Below are 13222 nucleotides of genomic sequence, written 5' to 3'. Positions count from 1 at the left end.
CAAGTATAGGTTAATGTGAGCAAGTATAGGTTAAAATGAGCAAGTATAGGTTAATGTGGGCAAGTATAGGTTAAAATGAGCAAGTATAGGTTAATGTGAGCAAGTATAGGTTAAAATGAGCAAGTATAGGTTAATGTGAGCAAGTATAGGTTAAAGTGAGCAAGTATAGGTTAATGTGAGCAAGTATAGGTTAAAATGAGCAAGTATAGGTTAATGTGAGCAAGTATAGGTTAAAATGAGCAAGTATAGGTTAATGTGGGCAAGTATAGGTTAAAATGAGCAAGTATAGGTTAATGTGGGCAAGTATAGGTTAAAATGAGCAAGTATAGGTTAATGTGAGCAAGTATAGGTTAATGTGAGCAAGTATAGGTTAATGTGAGCAAGTATAGGTTAAACTCAGCATGGCTTAATGTGCGGCAACAGAATATAGCTGCAGCCTATAATAAATATAATCGTTAAATTTTAAACTTACTTGTTAATTTTAAATTTATTAAAACTGCGGTAACCTGCGAAGTGACGTTTGGATCAGTAGAAAAGTATTCTCCGTTTAAAAGAAGTAAGTTGACAAGAAACGTTCAACAAAATTAAGAGTAGAAGCGGATAACACTGTTCACTGCACACGCCGTAGAATGTAGATCTACACGTATATTATGAAGTCTGTTATAAGTTGACCTAACCATCGTGATATTTCTCTTCATGGTTTACTTATAGTAACTTATTATTGTTTTCAGGGCTAAACTCGCCATGAACGATCCTGAGATCCAGCAAATCTTACAAGACCCGTCCATGCAAGTCATCTTAGAACAAATGCAGAAAGACCCAGCTGCAGCCCAGGAGTAAGTTACTTTTAATATAATTTATTTTAGTTTAATTTTAAATTAATGCTGTAATCTAAATGAGGCCCGATTGATTTTATCAAATATTTTGAATTTTTGTTAATAGGGGGGGGGGGGGGGGGGGGGTTCACCCTGATTTTTTTGTGAAACTTGGTTTCGAGATAGCAGTTGACCAACAAACTATGACCGGTGACCGAACTTTTGAGGGGGTCCCGGACCCCAACCGCCAAACGGTGCCCGCGAGGCAGCCACGCCCATATTTGGTCCAAAATGCCCGGCAAATTTGGCCGCCAAATGTTTTTGAATATAATAATTTGAACCAAATATGGGCGTGGCTGCCCTGCGGGCACCGTTTGGCGGTTGGGGTCCGGGACCCCTCAAAAGTTCTAAATCTATCAGAATTATAATTTTATAGAGAATTTTTATAGAGAAGATTATATAATGATATGTTATTGACAGGCATTTAACAATACCAATAAGTCCTGGATGTTGGGCTCTGTTTATCAGTGTCGTGCTAATTACTGATATGCACATTTCTCTTCAGGCATTTGAAAAACGCAGATGTCCGGGACAAGTTCATGAAACTCGTGGAAAGCGGCGTCGTTCAAGTTCGATAGACCTTATGACGTCACATTTCGGTTACGTCATCACATTTTTATGACGTTATCACAACCTTCAGCTGACTCAGATGGACAAACTGTTTTACATTTTAGTGGTGTATGTTTTTAGGTAATCCTGGCTTTCAAAGCAATTTGCACACAACACATTTATATGTATGTGTTCTTTAGAACCGATAAAACTTCTTTCCAATATGTTTAGGTATGTCGGATATCGGGACAAAATTTTCAGCCAAAGGGTTTATGCAGTTTCTCGTTTTACTTTAGGGCCCTATTGCATATAGGGGGCGTTTGATCTCTAGTCAAAACTACAAGGTTTACAGCTCAGTTTCTTGTTTTATAAACAATGCTTAAGTTAATATAACCTTAATTTGTTTTGATATTTGCTAGATGACTTGTTTTACTACTAAGTATTATTAATCTATACTGTATTGTACGAAATCTCTCCGGCCAAGGCTTAAAGTGAGAACGTCACTTAAAAGGTGACCGTTCGTTGTGACCAATTTTGCGCCAACATTTTTATTGTGCGGCCCAGTTTTGCATTGCGTCGACGAGTCCAAGTCTAACTCGACGCGCGTCTTAGTAGAACAAAAAGCTACAAATATGACTTCAGAAATGAGCGGGAAATTGTTATTGGTTATGTACTAACTTGCTCTAACCAGCCCTCTCACTTGCAGTAATTAAGCGCGTCACGCAGTACGCGTAGACACATGGCTATGTGAATGTACTAACTACTATGGCATTGACTAAATAGGACTGCCGAGCTAATATAATGGATAGAGCCTTCTTTTGCTGCCGAATGGTGCTTACCTAGCTTGCTAGTCAGCAGTCTATTGCTCGCTCATGAAGCTTGAAGAGAGAACCGCAGACAGGGATTGCAGCCAGCCGCCCAGCCAGGCCGTAAAATGGCGCGAGCTGCTGCAAAGTACAATTAAACCGTTAAAATTAGTGACAAATGAAGTTAAACCAACCCATGTAGTTAACGAGTGATATTTGTATAATACCTTATCGGACCTTATTTGGACGGACATTACTTGAACGGACATAATTATGAACGGACATTAATATGAACGCTAGAAGGCAATCAAAACCATCAAAAATCCGAATTTTTGTTCATCTTTTTTTGACGTTTTTTTAGTTTTAGCAAATAATTTTTAAATCCATTTTTCATACAGTAAGCAAGAAAAGCAGCCTTTAATCAGTAAAAATGTTAAATTATGTGTACATGATCATTATCTAATATCGCATACCGTCTTCATCAAATGGGTTTTCGTGCATTAAATATTCCATGCTTAATAGCATCAGTAATACGAATACCTGCTTTTTGGAAACCATTTTTTTATCAAACTACCTCGGTCCTGCATTTCAGTGTAAACTTTTACAAGCTTTTCGGCGTGAAGCTTGGTTTTATCTTAGACAACTTTAGGTTAACCTTAACATCACGTGGAGCTTTCCCAGCACAAATCTGTTTAGTGCTGGGCAATTCATTGCCCGGTACGACTACGAGTTGGACAGACAACCAGTTGTAAGATAAAATGTGGAGTCAGGTAGAAGAAGCCGAAGATCAACTTCAAGATAGTTATCATGCAATAATGTAATATTTACTTGACATACGTTGCATGCCACTTTTCGCGCGCGAAGCGCGCGCCGCCGAAGGCGTAACGCCGCCGAAGGCGTAACATGTATCAAATATTTACAATTCAGATTGTTAAAATTTTATAATACCTTGTTTTTATTGATTCAACGATATTGTTTAGTCTAATGATAGCTATTGAAATTGACTGAAATTTAAAAGTTGTCATATTCTGGACAAAAAGTTCGAAATGGAAAAATTTTTGAAAAAATTCAACGGACTTTAACTCGGACGGATATTAATTGAACGGACTTTATTTGAACGGACATTAAGGTGAACGCTAGGGCCTCCAGCGTTCAAGTAATGTCCGTCCAAATAAGGTCCGATAAGGTAGTTGGAGGATTTTACTTATAACTATGAAACACCTGGCAAACGATGTTCCAAAATCGTTTTGAGGTTGCAGGCACGCTTATTGTGCCTCAGTTAATTGGTTTTTCGAAAAACGGTTTGATGAAATTCGGCCATTGGTATTTTAGTTTCTACAGTAAATAGACATTGGACCACAACATGACATGGCATTGCTGATAGAGAAGGAGGAAGGGGGAGAGAGAGAGCAGCAAATTTTATGTGACCGTTGAGAAACTAAGCTCATAACCTACCGAGGGAGCACACAAGAGATTTTACGTGAGTTTTAATCGTTTCCTATATAACCGCGTCATTCTATTCACAACATTCGGCCCATTAAGTGATCAGGACCCGGGACCGGCGTCGAGAATCTTGAACGCCTCATCCAGGGATCCTCCAGTCAGTAGCGCCCCCCTCCCGATTTATTGAGGAAGAGGCTGAAATTGTCTGAGTGCAGTTATGAAGACCGATTAAACCCGCCTGAATAAAGGAACACACAGTGCTGTTAGGAAATATAGCGAACTGAGATGAGTTACACAGAGTGGTATTGCTTTAACAAAGGATGGCAAGGATTACAAAATTTCTTGATGTACCTCACCTATATAACGAATTGGAAACTTCGGCAAAAGAAAGCGTTGTGGTGTATTAGTTTCTACATCAGATAGATAAGAGACCACATGATGTGAAATGGCCACTGGGCCAGGGATGGGTTAAACTTTTAAAATTGGTTTTGCTGACAGAGAAGGAGGAAGGGAGAGAGTAAAGCATCAAATTTTATGTGACCGCTGAGAAACTGAGCTCATCATCAGGTTGTAGGCTTATAACCTACCTAGACGCGCGAGTATCACGCATTAAATAAACTGGGCACTCACGGGTTACCCTCAAGCCACGTGACCTAGCGAAGCCAACCAGCTGTCGAACTAACTAAACAAAACAAATCCTGAGGATTGGTTTAGATCAGAATCCTTAACGATTTCAGTGTTGTTGTTATACTCGATCACAACTTGACTCCGCGTGACAGATCATTATTCTTAGGCAGGGCATCGCATCATTCTATTCACTGCAGTCCGCCCATTTAGAAGATCAGAACGTGGCGTCGAGAATTTTGATCCGATCGCCTCTTCCACGGATTCTCAAGTCTAAATCAGCGCCCCACCCGATGTATTATGATCCCTCGATTACAAAGAATAGACCTGACTGGACAAAGGAACACACCTAGTAGTATATAGTGCTCTTACCCTCAGGAAATATCGAACTGCAATGTTTTACACAGAGCATAGCTGCTCAGTTCGTACAAAAGTCGTAAAAAATACGTACAGTTCGGCACCTTTTGTTTTACAATTCAAAGGATTGTAAGGATATCAAAATGTAATCACCTGTGTAATATTGCAGCATTTGTAGAAAAATATCGAGCTGTATTCGCAGTAGTAAACTTAAATATCAAGTTTTGGATTTAAGGTTGAATCGAAATCTTTAAAAGTTATTAGTGCTCTTACCCTGTAAGACGCAACGCTCAGTTGAACGTTAGCCATCGCTCAATTAAAGCCTTATCAGCACAACACGCATAACACGCACATTCACATATCATCAACGTAGCTGATCTCAACGCATCATAATAACAACCACGCGCACACACACCCAGAGCCCAGCAATCAATTCAATGCGCATTCCATATTAGTCGTTTTTACAATTTATGCATCAGAAATTGCCAGATTACACATGGCAATATGGCTATAAATAAATTTCGCACTATAGATTTGGATAGTGCTTAACCCGATGAACTCAGTGAAACAATGAACTGAAACTGAGGGGTCCGATCCCGTGCAGTCCAACCTATAGTGCAAATTACATTTATAAATGTCAAATTCCTTATGTGTTGCAGTCACGAGTCATCTCCGCTCCCAATTTATCGTGCCTCCCGATTTATCATACGCAGTGTTCTTTCACCGCATGTCACGTTTTACTTATTTTGTTAAAATTTAACAATTAAATACACTTTAAAACTCACATTAGACCATGCAATATGCATGCATCTCCCTTTCCCCGACAAGCACGGTAAATCGGGAGATAACTTGGTAGCGCGATGCACTACTGGGTCGCGCGCGCATCAAATAATGCTTCTCGCAACGGTAGATCGGCGAGATGCACCACTGTGCCTCACCGAGCTGCGAAGGATTGACATCGTGAATCAAGAGATAACTATAACACTAGTTACCACTAAGGGGTGCACGATAAAAATAAACATGCTCGGATTTTCAAAATTTTTGTACTATTGTTTTCTAGAGACTGTGGGAATTCTCACAGTACCAAATTTGTTTCACCTTTTTGAAATGATCAGTGAGTAGGTAGTGCGCCATCGACAGTGAGCCGCGCGTGCCGACTGTAGGATGGTTTTTTAGCGCTAATTTCGGCCAGCACAATTTTCTTCAAACAAATAGATATTTAGTATCCTTCCCGACCTCCGATTGCAACAAAAATTGGTAAGCTTACTCATAGACTTACAAGGAAAGTGTCCGAAAAGTTTAAAGCATAACCAACCATCAGACATTATGTGACAGCTAAAAGCAGCGTATTTTGCTCCATTTTGATCACTATATCAACTCCGATATCCACCAAATTTTTCGGACAGTTGCGAAAGCCCTATTATATTTGGAAGGTCTTCGCCAATTTTTCATTTTTGGAATGATCTCATTCAAGGAACTGAAGATATATCCAAATAATACGACAAAAATCAACGAATTTGGTCAAATTTGGTCAAATTACGCTCCAAAAGCCGCGCACCATCAAATATGGTACCTAGGCGAAACTCACTGATCTTTCCAAAAAAGGTATGACAAATTTAGTATTGTGAAAATTCTCACAGTCTCTAGAAAACAATGGTACAAAAAATTTTAAAATCCGAGCAAGTTTATTTTTATGGTGCACCTCCTACAGTGAGTATCGACTAGATGCCATATTTTATGGTGCGCGGCTTTTGGAGCAAAATTAGGTGTAAAAGTCGCGTAATTTGACGAAATTCGTTGATTTTTGTCGTATTATTCTGTCATATCTCAGGTTCCTGTATATGAATCATTCTGAAAATTTGTCAGAATCTTCCAATCATACTTAACTACCGAACCTAATTTAGTTGGGAGTGATTGGCCTTGATTAAGAGGTCTAAAAATGACAAAATAGGTATAAATTCGTTGATAACTCAAATTCTGACAATCAAAATTGCTCAAACTAAATTAGGTTCAATAGAACATAAGTATTTATACGTTTATTACGTAAGCTGACCAAATTTCAACAAAATTGTTATATGGGAAGTATTATAACTTTTTGATTGTTTCCGAAATAATGTGCTGGCCGAAATACGAGCTAAAAAACCATTCAATGGTCAGCGCGCGCGTCTCACGGTCGATGGCGCACGGCCTATTACCACCAGCCATACTCTATAGTATGATCCCAGTAAATTTCATGAGCGTTATCGTTCATTCACTACCCGAACAAACGATACATCGGCGCAACGCTATTTATACGGATTGTAATTGGTAACTGTTTTAAATTTTAGAGCTTAAATTTTATTTAACGATTTTTATATTGAAATTGAAAACGATTCTTATTTTGAAAACGATTTTGAGTTTGATTTTGTATAATTAATTTTTTAATTCAAAATTTTCAGTGAAAATTTTGGTGAGCCATCTCGGCCGCCATGATAGTAATCTGATAAAATTTGTGTGAATTAAAGCTTGGTGTGAGAATTAGTGTGGAAATAAAAGAGATTCATTTGATTAAGTATTATTATTTTAACTACAGATTATATTATTTCAGTTAGTTATAGTATTGACATGAATGTTACGACTTCAGTTTATTTATATATTATATTGTCAATAAACCGGTTTCAAAGCCCTTAAGGGTGGCCCTCCGGTTTTTAAAACAAAAAAAAATTTACCATAGTTACACTACCAGGGGTGTAGGAAGCGGGGGGGCAGGGGGGGGGGGGCCATCGCCCCCCCATGAAATCTGGGCAAGGGGCCAAAAAGGGCCAACTTTTTAATTTAGGTTTCTAAAAATTTTTGGGAAAAAAAATTTTTCCCCGAAAATTTATTTAGTCAAAAATTTTCCAAGTCAAAATTTTTCAAAGTTTTTCTGAAAACTACTTTTGTTCATGTTTCATGCTACCCTGATCATTATGAGCCAAAAATATTTTTTTTGGTTTTCGAGGGTTCCCCTTTGTGATGCGATCTCGGAAGGCAGGCATCCCCTTCGCAATTCGAGCTCAGAAGCGGGAGCTTTGCTTTCAGAGGTACGTATCGAGAATGACTCGGACCGAAAATTTTCTAAGTCAAAATTTTTCAAAGTTTTTCTGGAAACTACTTTTGTTCATGTTTCATGCTACCCTGATCATTATGAGCCAAAAATATTTTTTTCGGTTTTCGAAGTTCGATGTATGATTTTGGACTCGAGGGTTCCCCTTTGGCCTTTGTAATGCGATCTCGGAAGGCAGGCCTCCCCTTCGCAATACGAGCTCGGAAGCGGGAGCTCTGCTTTCAGAGGTACGTATCGAGAATAACTCGGACCGAAAATTTTCTAAGTCAAAATTTTTCAAAGTTTTTCTGGAAATTACTTTAGTTCATGTTTCATGCTACCTTGATCATTCTGAGCCGAAAATATATTTTTCTGTTTTCGGTTTTTTTGAAGTCCTTGCCTACATTCGGAAGGTTGTGGATGCGATACTGATTGGTTTCATATACTAATTATAGAAAACGAGAATTTGGTCCATAGATTTTAAGGAAAATGCGCAATTTGACATGGAGAACTGAAAAAAATCGCGATTTGTCGTGAGGCCAAAATCTGAAAATCGCGATTTGTCGCGGCAAACGTGAAAAATCGCGATACCGCACATGCTGCAATTTCCTTTTGCCCTTACCCTCGAAATTCAGGATTTGGCGCGAAGCGCCAAAAAATTTAGGGTGTGGCGCGAAGCGCCCAATAATATTTTGAATTTGGCCCCCCCATGAAGAAAATCATTCCTACACCCCTGTACACTACTAGTTACCAACGTTACTGTAAGACACAACGCTCAGTTGAACGTTAATAATCTACAATGATGGACCATTATGCGCTCAATAAAACGTATGTCAGGATACTTATTTTAGGCTCCACGAGAGCATGCCTACTGCTCTCGAAACATGATCATGCCTGGTTAGCCAGGAGAACCGGGCTAGCACTTACCTCGACCATATCCTCCTTCAGGTCTCACCAGGGTCCGGGATCGTACACTAATATAGTGACACCCAACCACTACACCACGATTATATGCTGGGAGCAACAAGGACTCTTCAGTTATAGCACTGTCAATGATAATTATAGTACAGGACCGTTCCTGACTGGTGACTCTTAGGTCACATACTTATATATTCGAGACTATTAAAGTACGCTTAACGGGGTTAAAATGGAGCTTCTGACATCAAGGTAAATAAACTAAGCATTAGATACATGTACTATGTATACATAGTTAGCGATAGAATAATTTAACACGTTATACCTTATCGGACCTTATTTGGACGGACATTACATGAACGGACGTAATTATGAACGGACATTAATATGAACGCTCGAAGGCATTCAAAACCATCAAAAAGCCGAATTTTTTTCAATTTTTTGAGGTTTTTATAATTTCAGAAAATGATTTTGAAATCCATTTTTTTTACAGTAAGTAAGAAAAGCAGTCATTAAGCAGTAAAAATTTTAAATATGTGTACATGATCAGTATCTAATATCACATATCATGTTCATCAAATGGGTTTTCGTGTATGAAATAGTCCATGCTTAAACAAGCATCAGTGATTTCTAGCTTTATGGAAACCTTTTTTTATCAAACTGCCCCGGTCCTGCATTTCAGTGTTAACTTTTACAAGCCATTCGGCGTGAAGTGGTTTTATCTTAGACAACTTTAGGTTTTAACCTTAACATCACGTAGAGCTTTCCTAGCACTGTTTCATTACCTCCCCTCAGTAATATGAACTATAACAACGTCGGACAATGTCCTTGGCAACACGATTTACCGTAATATCTAGAGGCTGGAACAAGTTTATCATGTTGGCGGGGACTAGCTCATGAACTATGTTGTTGAGTGCCATAATTTTGTTGACTTTTTCCGCCAAGTGACCCTTGAAAACATCATATACTAGTAGAGTTTTCTGTGCCTCCGGCAGACCAAGGAGAACCTTTCCGTCGTTAACTTACGTCACAATAAAGTTATCATAGTTGTCATATTCTGGACAAAAAGTTCGAAATGGAAAAAGTTTTGAAAAAATTTCAACGGACTTTAACTTGGACGGACATTAATTGAACGGACTTTATTTGAACGGACATTAAGATGAACGCTAGGGCCTCCAGCGTTCAAGTAATGTCCGTCCAAATAAGGTCCGATAAGGTATTCGCATAGTTTTAAGACCGTCGATGAGTTTAACCTAATTTTTAAAATGTGTCATAGTGTACCCGGTATAACGACGATCACCAATCATAATCTGACAATGAGTTCAATTAAGTACTCGTCCTGATAAGTTTTAGTTATAAACCTACATTTACAACACAATTACAAGTTGGTGCATATTAAATATTTACAATTGTATATATACAATATATATACTCTTTTATTTATAGTAGAGGCTCTTACGGGCATTGTCTGCTCGATACGCTAGGGACCCCAGATACACCTTACTAGACGTATTTTTGACCGTAGAATCGACTAAAAGTGGTTTTAAGATGATTGGACTGACTTTTTGGGGGCAAAATTGCAAAAAACCGATTTTTGGGCAAAAAATAGGCCAAAAAACCATGTTTGAAATTTCAAACAGCTATAACTCTTCGAGATTATGTCCGTTCTAGCTCATATTTTCACACTAAATAGAAAATAATGTGATCTTATTGCTGACAAAATATGAATATAATTACTCTATTTGCCTTAGAGTAATAGCTACTGTCAAAGTTTAAAACGCGCATTGGTATAGCACGTGACTAATAAGGCCAAATTTATACTTCTTAACATATTATCGATCCTTAGACATTATACTATTGTGTCCAATTAGCGGTTAGGTCTCTAAAATCGTAGCAGAAAACACGTCTTTTTGCCCGTAAGAGCCTCTACTATTAACTGTTAACGCGCGCGCCGAGCAATTATTGATCGCGTTCGCAGAGCTTAACGATGATTGTTCATGATTGATGATATGACGTAATATTTCAAATCAATAAATATAAGGCACATGTTATATCTCCACCGAACGCACACTCCTTAAATTGCGTTTATTGTATTGTTGGTTTACAACCAGGACGCGCGCCGAGTTGGAAAATATATGGAACAGATATTTTACAAGTATCACCCGTTAACTATTGTATGACAGCTGCAGTTGATTTGTGATTGTTGATTCATGACGGTGTCAACCCATCGAAATCGTTGCTTTGCGAAGCAGAGCAACGATCGACGATGCGAATTGCAAGAATGCTAGTTTGCGCGGCGCGTCAAAGCGGCGAAGCCCTCCAAGTATGGCAGTTACGTTTTTTGTAGCGCGATGCGTTACTCATGTTACTGTGCCGCGCCGCGCATTTAACGAGGCTTCTCACAGCTAGATCGGCGAAATGCGCTACTGTGCCGCGCCGAGCTGCGATGAATTGACATCGTCAATTAATAACGTCTTTAAAACTTCAATTCACCGATGTGCGATGAATTGACATCGTCAATTAAGCGCAATTTAATAAATTGCACGACATTTTTGTTTTATTACATTTTCAAATAATAAATGGATTGTCAGCTGTTAGATGGATTTCAAGTTTTACCCCTAAAAGTATACCAAACTAACATTTGTTTCATGTTGGAAAGTAGTAGTGCAGTAAAAATAGCAGAATTAGATATAAATTTGGAGCCAGTTCTTTAAACTGGCTTACCTATACTACTTAAAGGGTGTTTATAAATTTTATTTAGTTTTCCATTGAATTTATATTGAATTTTTATATAGGGTACACAGGGGGAGCTGAAACCAGGTTTTCGATCAAACGCTGCCATGTGTAGTCAAACGTCGCCAAAAGTTGCTCTCGTCCAATGAGATCGCTGCATTATGTAAGCCAAGCTCCGCATATGAATATATATAATTCAATTATGCATACTATCTTGCAAAATGCAGCGATTTCATTGGACGAGAGCAACTGTTGGCGACGCTTTACTACAAATGGCAGCATTTGATTGAAAACCTGGTTTCAGACCCCCCTGTGGGTAATTGTTATATTATGTGTATATTGTTTGGATAATTTTACATATTTTTCATTGACTCAAATTGAGCATATCTGTTGTTAAGTCATGTTAAATAATTGGTATTATAAGTCATTATGTTGATCAATATAACGAACAAAATATGGTTTTCGACAATGTATCAAGACAAACGTACAAAATACAGTCCACAGGGTTTAACGACAACATCTTTGCATTCAAAACAGTACATCACACTAAAAGTTTTAGAAGCTTGCTCGTTGTTTACATTGTGTCATAGAAACCGTTAAACGTATCTGGTATCGCAATTAATCAAATGATGAATAGTTCCGTTGAGAGCACACATCACACATGTAAAATTTCTACTCAATCAATTAAGGAATACAAATTTAGGAATAAAACTTCGCATGATCAACAAATTGATCAATTAAGCGATTATTCAAATGATAAATCGAGTCTCACCTGGGTCAACACATTTGGGACGAGAGGACTGGTGAGAGAACACGATGGCCTTCTTACAAGTGATCTCCTTACTTCCCATTACGGAGTAGCCTGGTTCACAGGACACTGAGATCGTGGTCCCGTATACAACAGGGAAACTGGAGTCAGTGAAGAGATAGTTCTCTGTCAACAGTCTTGTACACAAATCTGAGGTGGTGAAGGTGAAATTATGCTTAACTTATTTTTGTACGTGGGTACAGAGGAAAGAAGATGGAAAACAAACATGATACCCCTCTAGCAGAAGTCTCGCACAACCTCATCCCGGCCCCGATGATGGAGTAGATGCTAGCTATACATATAAAATATATTTTTGTCTGCTTTAATTGATACCAAATAAAATGGTTGTTTTCTTAAGACAATGTGTTTCGAAAATTATCATGTGTATAATTGATTGTTTAAAGTTAAGAAATATTGGTATCAATAGACCATTTCCGATACCTATGTATTGTGCTCTGCAAATTGCAACACTTGATTTTATTGTGCTCTGCCAATTGCATCACTTGATTTAATTGATTAATAAAACAAAAGTTAATAAAACAAAAGTTAAATTTATTACCAATTATTCAATCAATACATATCATAAATTCTAATATTGGAAACACAATGCAGAATGGATGTCTTAAACTATAATTGTGTTGTCACTAATAATCTATTTACTTTCAAAGTTGAAATTTAGTTAAGTATGAAATGCCACCACATCATAGTTAGGGTAAAATATAATTCTTAAAAATTTTAAAATTGAGAAGATTGCTCTATGACTTAAAATTTAAAATTTAGCAAAAGATATCTAATTTTTAAATAGTTGGTTACAGTTTATGACAGTACTGGCATGATCAATATATTGATTGTATATATTGTTTGCAACACTAGCTTCCAGCACCCTGTCCGTCATATAACAACAAGAATTGGTTTTATGAAAGACTACTCAGCTCCTAAAAACTCACATCGCACTTTGCCCTACTACTCTCAAATTGACTATGTCCTATGTAGCAGTCGATTGAAGAAACTTTTAGTGAATTCTCGAAGTTATGGGGGTACTCTTGTT

At 37.9% G+C, this 13222-nt stretch overlaps 1 protein-coding gene across 2 annotated transcripts in view; it reads left to right on the top strand.

Annotated features, from left to right (window-relative positions):
• LOC134824009 (stress-induced-phosphoprotein 1-like) overlaps positions 1 to 1842 on the top strand; it is a 114463-nt gene extending 112621 nt beyond the window's left edge. For both annotated transcript variants that reach the window (XM_063835642.1, XM_063835643.1), the window contains exons 9-10: positions 732 to 836; positions 1381 to 1842. In XM_063835642.1, the coding sequence (XP_063691712.1) occupies positions 732 to 836; positions 1381 to 1453 (178 nt within the window). In that variant the 3' untranslated portion in view covers positions 1454 to 1842. The remainder of the gene's footprint in view (positions 1 to 731; positions 837 to 1380) is intronic.
• Positions 1843 to 13222: the final 11380 nt, after the last annotated feature.

Source organism: Bolinopsis microptera, chromosome 12 (assembly GCF_026151205.1).
Source record: "Bolinopsis microptera isolate Bmic1 chromosome 12, MBARI_Bmic_1.0, whole genome shotgun sequence".
Taxonomy (NCBI): domain Eukaryota; kingdom Metazoa; phylum Ctenophora; class Tentaculata; order Lobata; family Bolinopsidae; genus Bolinopsis; species Bolinopsis microptera.
This window is presented reverse-complemented; position numbering and strand designations above follow the sequence as displayed.